The 23289-nt window shown below is 39.3% G+C and overlaps 1 protein-coding gene and 1 long non-coding RNA gene across 3 annotated transcripts in view; one reads left to right on the top strand and one right to left on the bottom strand.

The window, feature by feature from the left end:
• Nucleotides 1–23289, top strand: part of LOC142391332 (uncharacterized) — a 397679-nt gene that overhangs the window by 47387 nt on the left and 327003 nt on the right. The window lies entirely within an intron of this gene.
• dmd (dystrophin) overlaps nucleotides 1–23289 on the bottom strand; it is a 215905-nt gene that overhangs the window by 40162 nt on the left and 152454 nt on the right. For both annotated transcript variants that reach the window (XM_075477434.1, XM_075477432.1), the window contains exons 58-66: nucleotides 22358–22512; nucleotides 21849–22038; nucleotides 18876–19048; nucleotides 18626–18782; nucleotides 17285–17396; nucleotides 14986–15254; nucleotides 11832–11978; nucleotides 11373–11436; nucleotides 9118–9178 (exon numbers count right to left, since the gene is read on the bottom strand). In XM_075477434.1, coding sequence (XP_075333549.1) covers nucleotides 9118–9178; nucleotides 11373–11436; nucleotides 11832–11978; nucleotides 14986–15254; nucleotides 17285–17396; nucleotides 18626–18782; nucleotides 18876–19048; nucleotides 21849–22038; nucleotides 22358–22512 — 1328 coding nt within the window. The remainder of the gene's footprint in view (nucleotides 1–9117; nucleotides 9179–11372; nucleotides 11437–11831; nucleotides 11979–14985; nucleotides 15255–17284; nucleotides 17397–18625; nucleotides 18783–18875; nucleotides 19049–21848; nucleotides 22039–22357; nucleotides 22513–23289) is intronic.

The following is a 23289-nucleotide window of genomic DNA, read 5'->3' as shown; positions in this document are numbered from 1 at the left end:
ATCTCTTTCATAGGACACATTTTAAATCTGATTTAAAAAAAAAGAAAGATGTCCCAAAGTCCCAAACATCATGCATCGGTTGACAGCGCAGTTTATTGTGTGCAGATTTTACAATTTGAAAGAGGCTCACCGAAATGTGAAGGGGTTGATAGAAAAATAGATCATTTCACATAGTTTGGTTTCTTAGCCTCCTTGCAATCTATGATTCTGTATAGATCTTTTTTTCATCTAATTTCCAAACAGGGAAGGGAAATCAATGAATTTTCAGTGACAAAATGCAGGAAATAACCATTGCAGCTGTTACCATGTGCAGATTTTGAAAGATTTAGAGTGAAAGTTGAATATCAGCTAGTAATGCTTTGAAAGTGATGACTTTTTCCTCTGAATCTCTCTGTACCATCCTCCTTGTCTCTCCAGACCCCAAGAGTTATAAATTAGGTAAAGACTGGGCTCAGTGAAATCAATTATTAATTTACTTTAATTCATCAATTTAAATCCCCCCACACCTCTTCAGATATCACCATTATATTTTACTGTGGTCATCCTCATCTGCCAGCTCAGTGAAATTCACCCAGTCCCACTTTTTTTTGGACTACTATCCAAACTATTGGACCCTTGGAGCCATGGGTCCAGTCCCATATAGCAGGTTAATCTGGCTCAGGAACCTTATAGCTAAATAAACTGAATAGTTACACAATTTGCTTTGGGGAAAAAAAATAGCAGGTGGGAAGGGACTTGTCATTTTTGGCACCTTTATTTTGAAGTTAAGCTCAGATTATTTCCCGTCTAGTCCGACTTGCTACTTGAAAACTTGGCAGAGCTGTACTAGACAAGGTGGAGATCATGCTCCCTGCCTTTGGCTCCCTTCCCCCTCCTTTTCTGTTTCAGGGAGCAAAGGAGCCTTGACATCATCCAAAAGGGTTTTTCACCCTCCTGACTACAAAAAAAAAGAGAGGTGTAATCAAAAAGAGAGGACACATTTCCATATTCATGACCATACGGATGGAGTACAAAAGCCTGAAACCGACGGGGAAGGATAGGTAGGCGTTGGAAATGAGGAAGAGACTTAGAGAGGAGCAGGGGGAGGAGAAAGACAGTACCTTTTATTTAGCTTTAGGAATCAGTATTATACTGTTGGTTTGAGCAAGAGAGAGAACTGCCTGTACTTTACAGGTAAGTCTTTACTTTTTAATAACCTCACTATAACAGTGACAGTACACCTGATTTTGTGTAGGTGTGTGTGATCCTTTGAGACAGTAAACATAACCCAGATGCGCTGCAGCCCCGAGATTTTCATAAACACGAGGAGCTGCATGTGAGAATGCAAATGTCTACATTTTTCTCTGGACCTCTTCCATTAATTAACTACTCAACTACCTGTATACAAGAGGTAATCCTCAAGAGCATTTGAACTTGAAGGAGAGACGATCATATTCTACTTTTAACTTATGTTCACTGGCTCCCCGTAAAATATCGAATAGAATTCTAAATCCTTCTTCCTACATAAGATGTTATTAATTTGGCAAAAATATCATAGTTCCATAAGACTCCAAAAACTCAAAGTAAAGTGACATTTCTGAAAAGTAGAAAGGTAAGAAGAATTTTCAGTTTGGGTTTACAAGGCATAACCCTGATGCTTTTAATATGAGGCAAAAAAACCCGACCTTTTAAAGCTTAAAGTTAGTGCTAGGTCAGGTGACCCTGAACCATCCCTTCATTTTACTGACATAGGCCAAGGCCTTCGGAAGCCCTCCTATTATCAGCAGAGCTGCTCCCCTCCACTTTCCTCTTGCCCATGTTTTGCATTTGTATGTTATTGTTGAATGTTGTCAACTTTGTGTCGCTTCTCCGTCGTTTGTGCTTTTCTCTTCCTGCAGGCATTTCTGGTCCTGGAGCTAAAACTTTCTGATCTGTGGTCAATGGCCCAACTACTGGGCAGTGTTTTTTTAATTTTTTTTTTTATTGTTTTCTTCATCTTCTCTCTATTGCTATCCCCAGTCTAGTACTGGTTCCTTTTTCCCCCATCGCCTTGTGGTATTCAGTATTCGTGACTTCAGCGGATGGCTTAGAGTCATATGAAAAAAAAAGTGTATCCCCTTCCAGTTCTGAGATTTTACACATTAGGATTTTTTAACAAAATCATCTCTTCCATACCCTCCAGTAAAACTAAAAAGTATAGAACTAAAGATAGATATACAAGAATCTGCAACAAATTGTTGAGCAAATTCAGAGTATTGTTCTCAATGTAAAGTTGTGAAAACTTCGTATATTCAGTTTTATTAAGGGCAAGTTACCATTCAAATGTAAGAGAATCAGGAGACATCTCTGTGTTCAAGAGAAATAGCCAAAAATCTAGGCCTGAAGCGGCCCTGCCTGAAAAAAAATGCAAGATTTTGTCATGAAAATCACCGCATGGGCCCAGGAATACTTCCAGTGATCACATAGTTATTTTGTAAATGGACTGAGGGAATATAAAAAAATATTTTTTTCTATTTTTATAAAAAACGAAAATTATCTTTGAAAATTATGGATGCTGTGTCCTCTGGACTAAAGAGAGGCGGGTCAACCTGACTCTTTAATAGCGCTACATTCAGAAGCTCACGTCTCTGATAGTATGGGATGCATAAGTGTCTACAGAATTGGCCTCTTGCACACTTTGAAAGGCACCATTAATTCTTAAAAGTATACACAGGTTTTAGAGCAACATATATTCCAGATGACATCTTTTTCAGGGAGGCCTTGCATATTTTGTGAAAACAAAGATAAAACCCAATTCTGCATCAGTGACAGCAGCAAGGCTTCATAGTAGAAGAGTCCGGCTGTTGGAGTGGCCTGCCTGCAATCCAGCCTTTTCATTAACTGAACATGTTTGGAGCACCATGAAATGCAAAACACAACGGAGAAGATCCAGGACTGTTGTGCAGCGAGAATTCTGCATAAGACAATAATGGGACAACATTCCTTTCCCAGCAACTGGTCCCCTCAGTTCCCACACAAATGAACTGTTGTTAAAAGAAGAAGGATTGCTACACAGCAGTAAACATGGCCTTGTCCCTACGTGATTTAGATGCGTTTCCACCGTCAAACTGAAGAAAAGCTAGTATTTCTAATGAAATCATACCATTTCAAAATATAGGTTTGCTATGTTCTATGTCCTTTCAATGTTTTTGCAAATAAGAAAATTGATTGATGGGTACAGCAATTCATTGCATTCAGTGTCCAAACTTCTTTTTTTTTTTTTTCAAATTAGGGTTGTACTATTAGGCCACTCACTGATTTGAATCGCTCTTATGTTTGTTCTTGTATTGTGCAAAAATCCCTTTAAACAACTTGTGTTGCATCTGACAAAACAAGGCTCAACCTTTACCAAATGTTTTAAGAATGCAACTGCAGAACATTCTTTTAATAAAATGCACAACTGGAAACGGATCATATCCACTTGTGTTTTAATGTCGTCACATTGATTCGCATTGTGTCTACCAACAATGGGAAAAAATAAATGCTGGCCGTTGGCTTTTTTTTCCTTTTTTTATGAGCCGTCCTTCTTGCTTTGACTGCAGGTGTGTTGCTCTTCAGGCAGCAGAAATGTGATTGCAATTCATCATCTAATGGGAACTCCAGCCATCTCTGGAAAAACTTGGGTTAGGTGAACCAAATCCTCTAAAGATATCTTTGAAATATCTACTCTGCTTTGTAGTTGAGGTCACTGGACTTGACAAGCGAATTATAATCCAATTAATTGTAATCATATTCCAATCAAATCCAATTAGTTAAATTCAAAATGAGTCAAATTCATACATACAGAGCCAATTCAAAATTTCCTTCCAATGGAAACCAACAGATTGCACTGAAACTTCTCTTCAGTACAATCTCCCGTCCTGAGCGTGCATTGTAGATTTAGTGTCAAAAATGATAAATTACTTTAAAGTCATTGGACTTTAAATAGTAAATAGCAACTAAAATTAAGACCCAATTATAGAAATTCCGGTACATTTCTCTGTTCTCTTGGCCACTACCTAAACCATAAGTTCTTCCCTATACTGCCACACATAGTCACACATTAACTTTTCACGATATACTTCTCCTGTTTGTACTTTAAGGTTCATATTTTTGGTTCCATCCATTTTCAGCCACTTATCCGAGGTCGAGTCTCGCAGGCAACAGGTTCAGGCGAGAAACCCCGACACCCCCCTCCCCAGCGACACTCTCCAGCTCCTCCTGGGGGATCCTGAGGCGTCACCAGGCCAGATGGGACACGCAGTTTCTTTGTTCAAGGTCTTACCTCTGATGCATGCGAGCATGACCCATATTAAAGAATGTACGTACACTGTAGTAAAGAATATTCTCCACTAAAGAGTCCTGCTTCCAGCCTCAACTACTTTGACTCTTGGTCCCGGCTCCAGTGATGGTCTGAATGGGGCTGGTTAATACTGATGAAGTGCTCCAGTGGTGGATGACTCTGATGAGCCTGTTGGCTGTTGGGGAGACAGGGATTTGACAAATGCTGAGCCTACAGATTTTTTGTCCCGCTCTCTAACTGATGGTTTCTGGACACTGATAAATTAAACTAAAGCGATATGCTCAACCAGTTCTTGGCCACTCAAACCCTGACAACACGCCAAAATCAAGATTTGATTTAAAGATAATTTACTGAACAGCACTTTTCTCAAATTGTGTTGTTGTTTTTATGTTGATAAAATGACAAAAACAATTATAAACTGAAAATAGGTCATAATTTGGCATAACTTAGTTTATAGATTTGTAAATTACTTAAGAGGAAAACTGTAAATGTGTTCAAAATCCAAATCCAATGGTCATTGGACATTGTGTAGTCCAAGACACCGCCACAAAATGATCCGGTGTCATCATGGTGAAAATTAGACGATTAAACTTACTGCCTTCATAAACTTTTGGTCCTGCTCAGTGTTTTTCTCGTTTACAGTATCGCTTTGTCTCCAACAACTTTTAAGCTGCAGCCTTATAAAATCTTGTAAAAAAAAGTTCTTAAAAAAAAGAAAGACTTTTTTAAGAGTTCAAATTGTGGCGGATACATTTGCCAGTCTAGGTGTTACAGTTACACGTACACTTGCTTAGTTATTGGTATATACTTGGAACAAGAAATGAGATAGCTGGAAACAAATATAGAGTTTTTGGAACACTGCTCATCTCAATGTAAGGTTGGATCAATGCCAGTAAAGTGGTGACAATACCTAGAGTATTGTCTAAATACATATATATGTATTTTAGGGCTGGGCGAGTTAACTCGTTATTATCGCGTTAACTCGCTAATTATTTAACGCCGATCAATATTTTATCGCTCATTAATGCAGGTTTTATTAATTATTTTATTTTGTAAGTCTGTTGCCGTCTGCTGTGGAACAGGAAAAGAAAGTAATCGGCGGATCCACCAAACATGGAGAAGGGTACGGAACTTTTACTCGGCCATTTTCATTTTAAAGTTCTTCCAAACTGCGGAGTCGACAGAACCAAAGTCATCTGTAAACACTGCCAAGTTTAATTATCTTATCACCGTAGTAGTTCCAGTCTAAAATATCACTTAAAGGAAAAACACACAACTGATAGCAGCAAGTCATTCAAGGAAACAGACAGTGGAGCGAGGCTTCTACATAAAAACTACAGAAAGATGCTGATGTTAAAAGTGTGTTTGCACAACAAATGTTATGGCACTTTCATTCATATGGCAGCACATTTAAAATAAAACTATGCTAAAATAAACTATGCTAATGCTAAAAGCTATACACTACTTTTGAATTAATTTTTGGATTTTGCGAACAAATGCAATTAATCGTGATTAATCAGGGAAATCATGTCATTAGTTAGATTTAAAAAAAATTAATCGTTGCCCAGCCTTAATATATTTATATTTCAGTTCATTCCTGTGTGTATTCTACAAGCATATTTTAAGAAACTTGATTACGTTATATATGTAAAAGCAATGAGAAGGGTGGCTTGTACCTTCATAATCTTAGAAACTCCTATTTGGTAGTCCATTTAAATATCCTTTCTTTCTAAGTGAGGTGGTTTTCCTGACAGTGTCTTGGATGAAATGCCGGCCTGGAAACAAATCGTGCACATCTCTTGTATTCAATCAAGTCCTCCAGAACTTCTCAATAGTCCAGTTCAGGTTAGAAAGGATATACTGTTCATGGTTATAACCCAGTAATTCAAAACTCTCTTAAAAAAAAAATTGGTCTGAGGTACAACCTCTGTTAAAAGCTCCCAAATATACAGATCCTCCATTAAGCTCTTATCATGCATTTAGACCAGGCCTTCCTGACACAGAGAGAAAGGGATTGTTTTACCAAAAGACATCACTTTTCACTTTACGTCAGTCATCACTTAGCCTCATTTCAGCTGTTGCAGCACATTTTTTGGGTTATGAGAAACCGCCATTGTTTGAAATGTGGCTTAAGGAATTAGCAAATGTACACCCAACCGCACAGAAGTAAGTGCATAGTTATTGGATTGATTTTGTACAGTGCCACGTTAATAGAGCGTCATAATCCCTGGATTTTGTCATGTCTAGTTACTTCCTGTTTTATTTTGTAGAGCTTCCCTCTTGTTTGTTCTGTTGAGTTTCACTTCCTTTCCTGTGTTACACCTGGTTTCTGTAACTGATACCTGTTTTCTTTCCCTTCGCCACTCCCTCAGTATAGATACTCCTGGTTGATCCTTTTCATGTTGCAGCTTCTTGTGTTACCTGTGTTTTGTTTTCCCTTTTCATTCTTAGTTTGTTCTTCCCTTGAGATCTGTCCTTAGTTTTTAAGACCTTTATTGGGAAAATTAGGATTTTATTGTACCACATGTATTGATTTCATAATATAAAACGCCATGTCCTAGTTACAAATTTGTTATTGTGTGACCAGGATGTTATTAACTTGGACTGACTTGGAATGGAATGCAATAATCAGTGTTAGTCCAAGAACAGTCAAAATCAGAACACCTGCAGCTGCAACAGAAGATACCTTGCAGGTGGGAAAATACTGCGCGAGAATTTCCCGCGGGAGACATCTCCTGCGTTCATGTTATAAGAAGCTGGCTCAACGGACCGCTCTCTGAGCATCATTTTCATTTTTGTTGTATTCTCCTCGTAAGAATTAAAGCGCTTAAAAGTCTCAACTTACAGAACCCAAATAATTATTATGACTAACAATCTTCAAGTCCATACGCCAGTTACTTCCATCTCTTTTCCTGCCATTGTCTGCACTTTGGTCTGCTCCTCAACAAAAAAATGAAAGTGGGCTAACAAAAAAAAAACCCAGCAACACCTGCCCCATTAGCTAGAATTAGCAGATGCATCTCTCCCGTAGTTTCTCCTGGTGGATTGGAACGCTACCTTGCCTGCCAGCATGCTCCCTGTGACAACATCAATGACAGGAGATGTCGACCTCCTGAAAGTTTAAATTAAACAATTTAACAGTGCTGGTAGCTTATTCCAGTGTTTTTCAATCCTGGTCCTCAGGGACCACTGCCCTGCATGTTTTAGATGTTTCCTGCTCCAGCATACCTGATTCAAATGAGCTCGTTATCAGGCCACTGCACAATTACATAGTGTGTATGTCATGTTTTGTTGTGCATCTGTATTTACCAAATTTTAAGACCCGGAAAAGACCGTTCAACTTTTTATTCTGTCCACGAGACCTTGAAACATTTGAAAGGAGACATTTCATATTTTTTTCTCCACGTGAATCAGGCAGTACAAATAATATTTTGAAGATCTCCTTAATGACGTGTCCTCAAAAGGAAGCAGAGGCAGGTTGCAGAGGGAAGGACTTGCCCAGCACTAGGGCGAATAAAAAAAAAAAAAAAAACATGCTTTTGCAGTGCTACGTTTTAGGTTGGGGACAGTGCTTCTGGATTGGTGAACAAGTGCGGTACAGTTGCCCTCCTTAAGATGAGGTGCCAGAAAATGTACCAACTTAAGTTAGCCGTCTCACTGGCAGGCCTGCATCGGCACTGGAGACGAGAGTCTGTCCATAATTGAATCCCTTGATTCAGGAAGAACGATGTTGTTTTTGTCCCGATTGTCGAACAACAGACAAGCTCTTTACCTTTTCAAGGATATGGAGGAGGTGGTGGAGTTTATCCTAACAAAAGGCCACAGATATTCCCAGATGTGTCATGTGGGAAAAGTGTTGAGACTATGGGGTACTGATCCAAAAAGTAAGATCTTGGTTTGCATTGCTAGCAATAAGTCAGACCCAAAGGTTTTTTTTTCCTACCGGGACTGCCAACAAGGACTACTTGTGACTATGACTATTGAAGTAGCTAAGAGGCAAAGTCTACTGAGACAGCCGATGGAGGAGTTGGAATCACATCAAGCTTTTCCTAGATGATAATTATGTTTTTGGCTTAATCTTAAGCTTTTGTTGAAGTACTCTAGAGCTGGGATAAGAATGAGCCCCTCCAAGTCAGAGATCGTCTTGCTTGGCCATTGTGCCAAAAACCTCACTCTCTGCCCTACCACATCCACAACAAAATCACTGATTAAAGTTATCTGTACGTCTATCAAAACATCGAATAAAACTCTCCAAAACTCACATCCCATCATCTGCAACCCTGTTGCGCAGGCTGACATGATCTTTACCACAAACAAACATTGTATTTTATTTGAATTATTGTCCCCCAACTTAACCCACTGTTTCCTTCTGTTAAAGTAAGATGGTTAAAAACTACAGTAAGCAGCGGTTTGACAAAACCTCCAAGCTTTTTCCACAATTTTGAAAAGATTTGTGTAGGAAACTACACAAATCTTAGATGTTAGAAATATTCAAAACAACAACAAAAACATGTATCTATTAATTACATAGGAAATACTCTTCACTACCAATCTAGAGATCTAGAAATTCTCATCAGAGAAAAAAAAAAAAAACATGATCTAAAAGTTCACTGAAATGCTATTATTACTGGAATTTCACTTGTTGGTAGAGGAAACCAGGCCCCTGGAGAGGATATTTGTTTATCATGGCAGCTGATGTTCGAGACACACTTTTGCGGCAATGCAAGAGACACTCCACTTTGTCTGTTAAATGCTAGAATTTGAGTGTAGTGATGTAAGAGAATCGTATGATCCACTGCTCAAGGATGAGTACTTACTTGATATAATAGGGCACATTGTTTGGAGAGACGCCCTGTTCAAATGGACTTTCTACAGATCCTGAAGAAAACGAGAAAAGAAACGAGGAGTGTCACAACAGAGAAATAAACTTTTCACACATCTTACAGCAGTGACCAGCGTCTGTAGCAAGCTGATGTAGGGAAATCTGTTAGCAGGATTTACCAAAACATCGTGTGGAAAGCGTCTTCTCAGTAAAAAACAAAAAACAGAAAAAAACAAAAGATCTTGTGACTCATCAGTCGAGAGTTAGCACATCAATCAGATTGTACTGAGCTGTCAGAGCAGTTGGAATGTACTGAACGTCTCTCCCATTGTGCCTCACAAGGTAAATTTGCTGCATAGAAAAAAAAAAGTGAAACATTGTGGAACTTAGTGCTGTCACGATGCCAACGTGTATTTCGATACGTTTCCAAATAAAAAAAGAACGCAAAAATGTCATTATTGACTTTATTTTCATAGAACTATTTTCTTAGAACTATAACTACGCATCAGTAAATAAAATAAAATACCACAAAGACAGGCTTTCCAAATGCAAAATATAAAACAAACAAACAAAAGTTATATAAATAGGGTATTTAAAGCAGAGAAAGTGGTAGCTAAATTGCAATGCAGCTTTAATTTTTTTCCAGAGCTACTTTTGTGAAGAGTGAAGGGGGCTGGCGTTGCTTGCTTTTAGCACTGAATGTGGCTTTTTTTGTTCATGGGTATATAAGTTATTACCTGTCGTTCTCTGAACTCCTTTTGCAGGTCTGGGTGCTTGTCCTTCAAGTGTTTTGCCAAGTTGGAAGTGTTTCCAGAAAATGTTCCACTAGCCAAGTCTCTAAGAAACATATTTTACTGCATTTCCAATATGTCTGATGTGTCCTCCTCTGAACTGCAAGACTGTTCATTTCATTTGTCAGGGGCCCTACATTTCCTATGGCAAGTGAGAAATCAGATGGTTTAAACTCGCTCAAGCTGGATCGTTTGTGTACAGCAATCTCTAAGCCACGCCGCAGATTCTTTCTTGGATTGAGATCCGCCTTTGTCTAGCCATTCCAACACATTTAAATGTTTCCCTTAAACCACTTCAGTGTTTAGCAGCTTTAGTGCGTTCACAGTTATCTCAGGATTATCGTCCTGCTGAGAGGTGAACCGCGGTCCCAATCTCAAATCTCTAGAAGACTGGAATAGGGATTTCCTCAAGAATTTCACTGTATTTGGCACTATCCATTAGTTCTTCAATTCCGAGCAGTTTCCCAGAATGAAAAACACCCTCATGATACAGCCAGCACCGTGCTTTACTGCAGGGATGGCATTCTTGGGGTGACAAGAAGGTTTGTGCCAGACATAGTGTGTTCTCTGATGGCTAAACATCTTATTTTTTTTATTTTAGTCTCATCTAACCGGAGGACTTTCATTTATATCGTCTCCCACATTTTAGTGAACTCTTATCACAAATTTCTTATTTTTTAATGGAAGCATTTTTAGAATGCACACAGGTGGACCATCTTTAACCATCAATGGGACTTCTGAAGCTAACTGTTAGCAGCAGATCTTAGCAGCAGAGCAAAGGATATTAATACATATGCATGCACCACTTTGCGTTTTTTCGGGGTTTTTTTTTTAGAATAAAAAAAATCCTTATCTATTTTACCAATTTGGACTATTCTATGAAGGTCCATTACTTACATCAACTTCAAGGAGAGTGGATTATTTTGCAAGCGACAGCACAGCTGGGCAGGTATGAACAACCTTTTATCTTACTTTTAACAATAACCACTTCATGCTGAACTCATACCTTAGCCTAGGGATGTCCACATCCTGTCCTCGAGGCCGCTGTCCTTCAGGTTTTAGATGTTTCCTTGCTTCAACACACCTGATTCAGATAGATGCATCATTAGGAGGCTTGTGCAGAACATAACAATCTTTTGAGGAGATCCATTTCATCCGAATCAGGTGTGTTGAAGCAGGGAAGCATCTAAAACCTGCAGGAGAGCGGCCCTCGAGGACCGACTTTGGACATCCCTGCCTTAGCCCTAACGCGAACCAGGACATCAGAAAATTAAGTGTTGTCTCATTAGGACCGGGGTTTGGTCCTAATAAGGACTACTGGTCCTGGCAAAGTTAGCGATTAGACCAGAAAAGGCTCTAAGGAAGTAATAAAGACAGAAAAAAAAACACATACACAAAGTACACTGCTTACCTCTTGTTTACAAGTGCTTAACTGTATGTTTGAGTGAGTTTTACTAACCATGCGCAAGGCCAAAGTCCCTGTTAGCGTCCGTCAGCTGCTTCAGATGCTCTTTTATGGAAATCTGAGAGAGAGTTACAGAGTTAAGAAAAGAAATAAAATGGATCAAATAAACATATCAAAATATTAGGCCTAAAACTGACTGAACCATAAAATATCAATTAATTTAGTTAAGAGTCAAAGATTGATATAGAAAAGAGGGTTGAGATAAACTATCTAGTTACGCTGCAAAATACCCCCCCTTTGACTTAATGGTGACCCAACACTACGGAAGACTAAAGAACTCTGACAGTCAGACGTGTTGCCTTTGAACTGAATTGGAAATCTTTATTTTCAGTCTATGTTTGTTGAAGTTTATCTGAATGCAGGAATGTGAAGAATAGGTGCTATACATTTTCAGTGTTTCTACCTCTGTGGAAGCGTGTGTGTGTGTGTGTGCGTGCTTGCAAGACTGTTTACTTGGAGCAGCCTCCAGCGCATGTTGAGATCTTCGATATGCTCCAGATTGCTAGGTGACAGTTGCAAATCGGTGGGATCAAAAGCAGACGCCAACTGGTTCATGTGCGTTACGTCGTCTTTAATTGGCGCAATTTCGTCCTGGAAATCCTAAAGTGGACACACAAACACACATATACAAATAAAATCTTGACTGTAAGTGTGAGACACCACTGTATCCCTTATATGGTGGTACGTGTGTGTGTGTGTGTGTGTGTGTGTGTGTGTGTGACTGGTATGCAAATACCATCCAATCTTTCATTGTTTCTCAACTTCCTTTGTCACACATTTGTTGACCAGCACAAATTGTCTGCTCATCTTTTCTCCTCAGACGCTCCAAGCTCGGGTACGAAATGCTGACACCCTCTTAGTTTTTAACACCAATCTTAAAACACACTTCTTTGAGAAATAGCTTATATTTAAATTCCTGAGTTGTTGCTCCTTTTGTTTATTTCAATCGATTTTTAAATTTTTTTTATATATATTTATTTCTTGTTTTTTTTTTTGTTTTTTTAATAAACATTTTTTATTGTCTCCCTCTTACTCTTTAAATTATACTTCCGCAATATGCATATTGTGTTTTTCATATGAGCTTTTTTTCCCCTCATTTTTCATTTTGTAAAACACTGTTTGAAAAGTGCTGTATGAATAAAGTGGAGTTTTGAACAAATATGTAACTAAATGCAAGAATCTTTGTTTTGTTTTTTTGTTGTTGTTTTTTTTCCAACATTTTCCATACCACCCCCATTTATTTCTGGGTGTAAATATTTAATACCATAAAGGATCTTTCTTGAATTTACAATACAGTTAGCTATACATAGGGCAAACATGATCAAATTAAAATAAAAAAAACTGGAATTGAGAATAGCATTTTATAATTTAAAAAAAATTAACTAAAACAACTGAGGACGTCATTCTACCGTCATCTTAGCTTTACATTTCTGACTAAATTAAGGTAATAAAAAAATAATTTCCACAAAGGTTGGGAAGTTTTTCCGAAAATGCAACAAACACTAACATTTTTAATGTTAATTAACATTTAATTAACAGAAGCACAGAGTAATTAAAGCTGTGAGCCGGTATGAATGGCATTCATACCTCTTTACTCACTGGAACGAGCACTACTTTAACCCGGTCTACGCCCGTGATCACTGCTGCGCTGACGCATTAAGGTCCATGCTTTTTTGGGATATTTTGGGAAAGGTGTAGCGATTACTGCTGAATAATAATTGGTGTTAAAAACACAGAGGAATGTCAAATCGTGTTTCTTTTGATCACTTATACAATGCACTGTGAATTTTGTAGAAAGGGGATTGTAGCTGTGATATTGGGCTAATTTCCTGGAGCCAGGAGGTAGTGCCGTAACAACAGCTCTCAGTTTTATGTTGAAAAACTGACATTTTACAGGAAGCTATTTGAATACCAAGACAATGTGTACGGTGAGGCAGCGCCCAAATGTTAATTATGTTCTGACAAAGGTTGAAGTAAGTGGCTTGGTTCAGTACGTAAAAGTTTTGTAAAGCATAGTGCCTAAAGACAAAAGTCAATTAAAAATTGCTAACTTCCCCCTCGTTGATGGCTCTGAGAAGCCATTTTTTCGCCCCTTTTTTTTTTTTCATACTACTACTTTAGTTTAGTTTAGTTTAGTTTAGTTTAGTTAATTCCAAGCAAAAATAATGTACAGAACAAGCGGCTAAGTACATTACAATTTTTTTTTTGTGCAAATTCAAATAAGCTTGGAAAGGAGTGGGATGAAGACAAGCTTATAGATTCCCACCCCCATTCAGTTCTTAATAAATAATAAGGCCGCCGCCATTTACATCATTAGTTCTCCATCAAATGTGTGTACATAGTACAGTTACAAAAAAGAAAAGGAAAAAATACATACACACATACATACACATGTGCATATATATGTATATATATATATATATATATATATATATATATATATATATATATATGCATACATACATATATACATACATTTCTCTTCCCCCCTTTCTTCTTCCTTAAAAAATACCAGCAATGGCAATAACAATACCCCAAGGGTAAGGCCTGTGAGTAACTGGTTATAACATCTTTTACTGTCGTACGCAGCGATCTTCTTGCGCACTGTACTTTAATAATATCATTTTTTTGTATCTTAGTTTGAAAAGGTGAATGGATGGGCATTGTTTAATATTGGCACATAGACTGTTCCATAGACGGACGCCACATACAGAGACACACATGGTTTTCCTCGTGGTCCTCACTGCTGGTACTTTGAATTTGCCACAGTCCCTCAAATTGTAGTTACCTTCTCTTTTTAAAAATATGTTTTGTATATTTGTCGGTAATAATTCCTTACTTGCTTTGAACAATAGCTGTGCTATATAGAAATCAATTAAATCTTGAAGTTTTAATAATTTGGACTGCAGAAACAATGGGTTTGTGTGTTCAAGGTAACCCACTTTATAAATGATTCTCACTGCTCGCTTCACTACTGAATTTGTCATTTGTGAAACGTGTGAGAATTTTATATTATATTCTAGGGAGCGCTTGCATCACTGTGATTTCCATAAACCTTGAACCGTTTTTGCACACCTGGTTGCTTCGTGACAAATTTAATAATCGCTCACCCGTTTACCACAGCGACATGCCGACTGATCCAAAAAAGAAGAGTGACTGTGAGGCGCAGAATGTGGGAGGACGTGAATGGGACGAATGAGGCGTTCGGTGAGAGCGGTTTTATTCATGTGTTTAAACGACACATCGAAGAAACGAAAGAAAAAAAACCTAGTGCATTTTAAGTGAAAACAAATGTACTGAATGCAATACTGCACTAAGTTAAGTCAAGCCCATTGCTTTGAACTACACAATTTATGTCAAAGAAAAAACACAAAAGAGCCTGTAGAATTTGGCTGACATTTCAGAATTGCTCTGAGCAAAGGAAAATTATTATAAAATGATGAAAAGCTGGAAAGATCTGGGACCCTATGTTAAACCATGCATGCAAGGTGACGCTGTGGCACTGCCAAGGAAACTATTTAGCAGCACAAAGCCACAAGGTTAGCCGCCAAAGCAATTTCAAAGTAAATCTGAAGCAGCTCGTTTATATATCAAAAGGGAGAATCACCTTGACTTTATCAATGTGCTCAGGCAGGGTGTCAATCAGCAGGTCTTCCAACGGTTCCCAGGCCTCCTTCACCATCTCCGCCTGCCTTAGCTGTGCGTCCAGCAGATCTTCTGCCTCCTGGAGCTCCATCAACCTGTTCAGAGCCAACTCCAGCCTCTTCTGCCAATTGACGGAGTTGGTGTTGAGCTGATTCCACTTGCTCATTAGATCGTCTGCTTCCTTCCGCAAGACTCGCCCCACATTCTGAGCACGCTCCTCTGGGCTGATATCTGAGGGTTTTGGAAAAAAAAGAAAAACAAGCCGAGAGAAAAAATATATAATTCCAGCAAAAGGAAAGCTTCTCGGACCTTAACAAGTCTATAAGATAAATGGGCCGTACTTGTATCACGCTTTTCTAGTCTAGCTGACCACTCAAAGTGCTTTAACACAACACACCGCATTCACTCACGCACTCATACAGCACGTCTTAGTCTACATAGCTGCACAGTGCTTCCTACACCATTCACACACATTCATACACTGATGGATGCATCGGTAGGCAACGTGGGGTTCAGTGTCTTGCCCAAGGACGCTTTGACATGCGGCCCAGGGAAGCCAGAATCAAACCACTGCTCTTCCTCCTGATGAATTAGGTAAATACAACCTCTGATCATTCCATTCCTGAATGTTAAGAGCATTCTTCCTGAGAGGGGTGTATGCCGGGATTAAAAACAGCGTTAAGTGGTCAGACCGGCCCAGGTGTGGTAGTGGTTTAGCCCTGCATCCCTGTTTGAAGCTCCAATGTGTTTGCTCCTTTGGTGGCACACTTGGCTTGCTGGTGGAATTTAGGAAGCACAGTTTTTTCTCTTTAACCTTATTCTGAGAAACTTCCAGTGCTGTGGAAGACATACTTGTTCCAGGACATAAATCATTTCATACATCAGCCCTCAGACCAGTTACCCTAACATCCCGTGTCATGAAAATCCTGGAGAGACTGTTAGTGGCACACCTAAGGAAGCTAGTGAAAGGACCACCAACAGTTTTCATATCTTCCTGGGGTTGGTGTTGAAGATGCCATCATCTACCGGGGAGGATCATATTCTCGTGCCTTTAATACAATTCAGGCAGATGGATACTTCCACAACCCCCTGACTTATGGACTACCTAACAAACTAAGCACAGCTTGTGAAACAGTTTGTGTCTAAGAACATGGTCAGGACCACAGGAGCACCACAGGAGACTGTGCTCCCATCGTTTCTCAGACTTCCTGTCATCTCAAAAATACTCTGACTGTATCAGGTATGGGCTCAAGACTAGTACAGGAAACCGGTCAATCACTTTGCATGCTATGACCGATCGCCACAGGATGGGAACATTCGACTTCCATGTCTCACAATCATTTGCACCTTGGACCCTGAGATCAAAACATGCTCTTTCAGACGGGTAAGCAACTTACAGGTGGGAATGACTTAAACAACCCATATATTGGTCAGGTGGATCGTACCACAGATCTGATGATGACGCGACTGCAAAACTAATCATCTATCTTTGGTCCAAGTACACTTATGGACCATCTTATGCAAACATGGTGTTTGTTATAGCCAATCCATGACTGGAACAGAAGTCCAGAAGTAACTAAATACTACTCTGGTTCAGATCAGGGAGGTCATTGCTCCCAAACACACTCCTCCAGGGAAATCCTTGAAGCAAGGTGACCCTCTCGCTCATCAGGAAGAACTCCAACACCAAGACGCTTGAAGATATTCTTACATCTTGCCAGCATCTCTCCCCCTGGGTGAGTTTTAAGTATGAGAGAGAGTCCAGCCCCTGTGCAGGAGTCTGGTTCCACAGCCACGCTGTGAGCCCAACTATTTCTAATTTGTAAAGCGCCACCTGACACACCAGCTCAGGCGAGTTCCCCACCCGCAAGCTTTTACAAACACACGCAGCCAAGCTGTGTAAGTCGTCTGTGTCGCTGCAGCTTCACATGTGCTGCGATGATAAAAGCTAATCCCGCCCACAGTGAGAGGATACTGTCTAATGGAAAATGAAGCATGGAAAAGCCTTACCAAGTCGAACCGTACTGTACCGTACCATACCATGTACAATTGGCAGGTGAAAGCTTTGCCTTTGATTCAACAACATGATAAAATTCATATTAAAATGCAACAAAAAAGGCTGTATCACTTAAACCGCTTATGTTCAGAACACATCCAGCATGAAAAATAGAAAAGCTTAAAAAAAAAATAATAAAATAAAAAATAAAATAAAGCTGTGTGCTTCACTTGTATGAATCATGACGGAAATGTGTGACTGTTACCTCTCTGCTCAGTTGATGGTGCGTCTTGAGGCAGCTCGGACAAAAAGACTGCGACGTCATCAAGAGCCTTAGTCACAACTGGCTCCTTAGCTCTTAAGTCCCTCTTGAAATTCTGTGGGCACATGTGTTAATTTCACGGATCTTCTTGAACATGAAAAAGTTTGTACGCAGACACAGGGAAATAACTGACACCAGTATCAGCTTACATTGACAACACTTTACTCATGCTATAAACCTCTTGTTGCCTGGTTGACATTTCCTAACGATCCATTCATGACCGGTGACTTTGGTAAATGATGCAAGCACACTGTCTCTACTATGACCTCACTACTATTATATTCTGTTTTGGAGGACAGTAAACATCCTCTCCACAGCATCCTGGCAGGACAGAGAGGTTCAGGAGGTCCTTTGTCCCCACAGCCATAAGGCTTTTTAACGGTGACTGATGACATGTTCTTCTCATATTGTATTTATTTATTTAGTCATTTATTATTATTATTATTATTACTATTATTATTATGGTTGTTGTTATTATTGTCGAACATACAATCATTGTAAATATTTAAAAAAAATTGAACTACTTGACTTATTTGAATTTCCCCCACTGGGGGATGAATAAAGTATTTTTCTATTCTATTCTACATATGTTTTAATATCTAATGACAATCTAAAAATTTTTCCAACATATCATTGAGCAACGGGTTGTGTTATTGAAGTTTCTGATCCCCAGGTATCTACTGTATGTTCTTCTTTTGGTGATGTAAGGTACCCAAATGCTTAAATCTGATGTTTATGTGCGAAAGAGCTGGTAAGCTATATATCATATTTAACAATTTTGAAATAATAGTACTTGATATACAAACCTTTTTTAATAACTGAACTCTATTCCAACTATTGGACTGTTTGCTTTACTATATATATTCCATATCTACACGCGCACACACACTAACAGTGCCCTTAAATAAAGCCTCTTTCTGTATGATAATACTGTAGAATAAATTTCCTTACAGCCGTCTCATGTTCAAACAGCAGATGGCGATCCACATGTGATTTTTAAGGAGCAAAGAAGTGTGTCATGTTGCTTGCTAATATGACACAGCTTAGCTGCAACTTCGACTGAAAATGCTGAGACGAAGACTTTACTCAATCAAAGCTGTCTGAGAGACTGAGACTTTTCTCAATAAAAAGTGTTGAAAAATTGTACAAAGACGTCGCACCCTAGGGTCAGTGTTTTCCTGACAGTCTCTCAGTGCCCTTCTCGGATATCTTTTGTTCATTTTTGTAAATAATTCTCTAGAAACAATAGACAACAGAATAACTTTGTGGTTTGTTGATTCCTACTCTGTGTGTATCCAACTGTGTCTGCACGGCGGGGACGTCGCCCCCTACAGGCGGCTCCTGCTCAAGCTGTTGACTTTTGAGCCTCAGCCAGTTCAGCAGCTCCTGAAGCGACATGTGGAGCCTCTTCCAGGGGGCCATCTCTGAGTCAAGGTAGGTTCTGCAAATGTAAACATGTAATTGTATTTTTCCCTCCATTGTTATCTAGCATTTCCACAGCTTTACGTTGGCTGGATCCGCATCATTCACTCACCTCATACTGAGTGTTTTGCTGCGCAGGTCATCCCAGCGCTGGTTGATGTTGTCCAGACGTTTCTGGAGCGGGACCCTGTCCCCAAGCTCCCCCAGTGAGGTCAGAATCCTCTGGCCATTCTCATCCAGGGAGTGATACAGCTCTACGTGGTTGTCAACCTCCGCCTGGAGGTCCTGTTTAGACACATGCCCACAAAGTATTGGCATTATTGGAAAATAACCCAATAGCTTATTCTCTGAAGAAGCATTTGATTTTCTCTGCCATGTTTAGGAAATTCACTTTTTTTTCTTTTACTGTATTGTTTGCAGGTGCTCCAAATGTACGAACCAAAATGACTAAACCATAACACTGGCCTTAACAGCGGACCTCTCAGCTGTGTACAATTTATTATTACCATATATTCCATTACTTTACAAAAAAATTTGATAAAAAAAAAAAAAAGTGAAAAGGAAATATAGTTCTACATTCTACTGTAATGTAAAATATGGAAGCATTTTGTTTTGATTTGGTTTAAAAAAAAAGTTGTTAATTTCATGTTTTATTGTTAATTGCAAGAGGCAGTGAGAGGAAAGGACTGGAAAGTGGGAGAAGGGGAACAACATCTGGCGAATGGCCTTGACTGACTGCAGCGACGATTTTGAGTAATAATTAATAATGAAAGGATGTTCTGGTATAACTTTAATTTTCCTCAGGTCCACCTGAAAAATCACTCCTCCCATAACTTCACATATCTAATGATATGAGGATGCATGTGATTTGTACTGAATGCAGCTGTGGAATGTTTCTTACAGATTGTTCTCTGATGCCTTTAACAACCACAGCTATAAGTCACATCCAGCAATGCAGCTTCATATGGACTTTGATTTTGATGTCTGCATTCTAAATTTATATTTCCCCCTTTTTCTTTTTTTTCCTTCTTCTAAATCCCCTTTTTGAGAGGGTGGTGAAGTGTTTATAGAGAGCCTCCATCCTTTAAATGACTTCTGCCGCCTCTCAGTGTCTAAAATTGGTTTACTTTCAAACTTTTTAGTCCTCAATGTAACACAGCAGAGAAATATTCAGTTGAACTTTGTGTGTCTGTGGAAGCTGGTAGAATAAGCCTAAATTTCACGATATGATTTTAAAAACCACCAAGAAACAAAACAAAGCATCAACACTTTCACAAAGACCCTGTTTGCCCAAAACTCAGTAAGTACTGAGACATTATACATCACCAAATTTTGAATTAATGTTGGATCATGATTAAAATGCTAATTTGCAAAGAATCGAGGTTGCCTCAGCCTTTCCCACCTGAATATGATAGACCCTCCTGTGCGGCATCCTTGACACTTTACCGTAGAATGTCAAAGCTAGACATCATGATGAAAAAGTTTCAGGATCATGTCCTCTTTTCATTTGAAATTAGCTTCCAGTACGGCTGCGTAAAAAGCTCTCTGCTTAAAGATGTATGCCACGAAAGAAGAGGCAGGGAGGGAGACTATAGCAGGACGGAATGCTGAACATTAAAAAAGGGAGACAGACTTTGACAGCACAAGTCAGTAGAAAGACAGAGTGGGAAGAAAGAATCAGACAGGAGGAGGAAAGAGGCTCTCTGGATGCTGTGCTGCATTGCCAGCTGCTACACTAACTGGACACAAAAGACGTTCTCAGTGCTGCACACAGCGGTGCTCGTTGTACTGAGAGAAATCTGTGCGTGCGAGTATGTGCGTGCACAAAAGGGAATGAATAATATCCCAATCATTCCATGTGGGTTAGCTGGAAAGTATAAGTGAGGACGAGTATAAATTCATGCACAAGCCAGTCCACCAAAAAGTCTGCGTGGGTGCAGGATGAGGGGTGAGGACCAGAATAGGTTCTTTCATGGAACAGAGCCTACTATTCAACGCCCACAATATAGTGAGGGAAAAATTTACCATTTGTCTGCCAGGCAGGGACAGACCAACGAAATCTGTCCATGCTGCCATGTCAGCATTACTGTCTGAGGGCAGAGAGTCGCGAAAGACTGTTTGTAAAGAAAATTTGGAAATGTTTTGTAGCGCGATAGACGCCATCTGAGACGATGCTGAAATCTTTAACTTTTTTTATCTATTCATTTTTATTTATTTATTTTTTTTAATCAGAGAATCCACATGTGATTATTAGAATTAGGCTGGAATATGGACTTCTTGCATGTGTATAAATGGACTGCAAGTCTCCTATCATTTAGATCAGTAATTCAATCACTTCAAATGTAGAAAGGGCAGGAGAAATGTTTAGTGTCAATTAAATGTTGTGGATGTAGAAAATATGAAATTTGGAAAAAAACATGCAACAGCGGTCCCAAGTTTAAACAATGCTGTCCTTGTGAAAACCATTTGCTCTCTGCCCACATAGCTTGAAAGTGCAAGCGCCCTGTGAGTGAGACGGTGCTTTGATGTTTTCTTAAGGGCCGCTTTTTATGTTAAAAAAAAAAATCTTGATATTCCATTATTCCCTTTGAACTCACAATCAACCCTCAGAATTGGTTGAGCTTTAGGAAAAAGGTCAATTATCGAAAATGGCAAATCCATCAATATGGTATTACAAAGGTAATGCAACATGCTATGAGCTAAAATGACGATTATTATAGTAATAACACAATAACTACACTGGAAAAAATGCCCCTCCAAAAATAAGTAAAAAAACATAAACAAATACAAGTAATTTTTGCTTGAAATAAGCAAAAAAAATCGTGAAAATTGGCTTGTCAAGATTTAATTTAACAAGATATTCAAGATGTATTGTCTTAAAACAAGTCCCTATATCTGGCTGAAATGGTGCTTGTTAGGCAATTGTGTCTTATATCAAGTGTTTTGAGATATTTTGACTAGAAATTAGACAAATATACTTGGTAAGATTTGGATTTTTTTTCCAGTGTAACCACATTATTTCAGTGGACCTGCGTACAGTGACACATAACATATTGGGGAGGATCTATAAATGTGTGTGTCCTACCTTCCACTGCAGCAGCAGATTTCTGGTGACCTCAGGCTGCTCCTGCAGTCTCTCCTTGCTAGTCGTGTCTATCAGAACGTTGCAGGTTGTCTCAGCCTCGGTGAGCCAAGTCAGGAACTTCTCAAGATCAAGGTAGAATTGTTGCAACAGCTTTAGGGCGGATTCTACCGCCGTCTCCCTGTCCGCAACACTGGATACGCAGACACATACCGTCAAGATGTCAATGCAGGACAATAAACACACGTACACTTTGTAGATTAAGCAAAGAAATGGACAATGGATAATTATGATGGATAATTAACACAGGTGAAGGGAGCTGACGAAAGGGGAGGAAATGGCAAGGCTAAACTAACTAGAGACTAAACAGAAAAACGCACAAGTTGTGACAAATGTCTTAAAATTTCAGCTTCCTGCGACATGTTGACAAGTTTGATTCCATCTGTTGTGTGAAAAACTATTTACCTCAAGTGTAGCATGAAAGAAAATGTATAAATCGACTGCATAGTTACCGCTTGTTGATGTGTGTCCATGTGGCCACCATGTTGTCGTTGACTTGGGTGACCTTGTGCGTGTCATCATTTGCGTACATCGTCAGCAGCTTGCCAGCCAGCGCTTTCGTTTCAGCCACCTGTCCGTGCCAGTGCTTCAGCTCATCCATAAACAGCTACAAAGGCAAGGACAAGAAATAAGAATAAAAATAAGAAATGAATAAAAGATCTAATTAAAGTCCCAAAAAACACAACAGAGCCCACTCTGCCTCCCAGTACTTCTTTGAAGTCTGCAGCGGCTCTGCAAAAACCAACACAGTTAAATAATGATCAAGGCTGGCAACTCAAAAAGCCCAGAGTCATGGGCTCTTCACATGAAATGCAGCAACTGCTGTTTATAGGTCAAATTTAGGAAATGGCTTTCTGAAAAGCGAAGATCTTTTGGTCTGGTCTTTTGACAGGAGTGCAACGTCTCAAAATGAAGTGAATTCACTGCGACTGCTGTTTAACCGTCATCGTCCAATCTTTGGCTAAGACGTGGAAGTCTATAGAAACAGAAAATGTCATATCTGCAAACAACCAGAGGAAAAAGCATCGACTTGTTTCTCAATCTTCCCAACTTTTTATACCCGGCTAGTAAAATCCTGTAAATAGTCAACATAGGTTCTGGTGGCCTGGGTCTGGGGGCCCTCTCGGCCTGCTTCTGATTGCTGGGGGGGGGATTGTGACACTATACACTGATATTTAAGCATGGTTATTATGTGGGACCATCTATGTGTATTGCATGTTCATGCACTCACACTCACACTCACACACATTCATTAGCCCAGTAGCATGCTCATAAAGCAGTTGTTGTGCTGTCCTGTGGTTTAAGGTCACCTGTGTATTATATGAGATTGCTGCTGCTTGTGTTTTTTTTTGTTTTTTTGTTTGTGTGTTTGTTCTCTGCTTGT

Source organism: Odontesthes bonariensis, chromosome 11, assembly GCF_027942865.1.
Source record: "Odontesthes bonariensis isolate fOdoBon6 chromosome 11, fOdoBon6.hap1, whole genome shotgun sequence".
Taxonomy (NCBI): domain Eukaryota; kingdom Metazoa; phylum Chordata; class Actinopteri; order Atheriniformes; family Atherinopsidae; genus Odontesthes; species Odontesthes bonariensis.
This window is presented reverse-complemented; position numbering and strand designations above follow the sequence as displayed.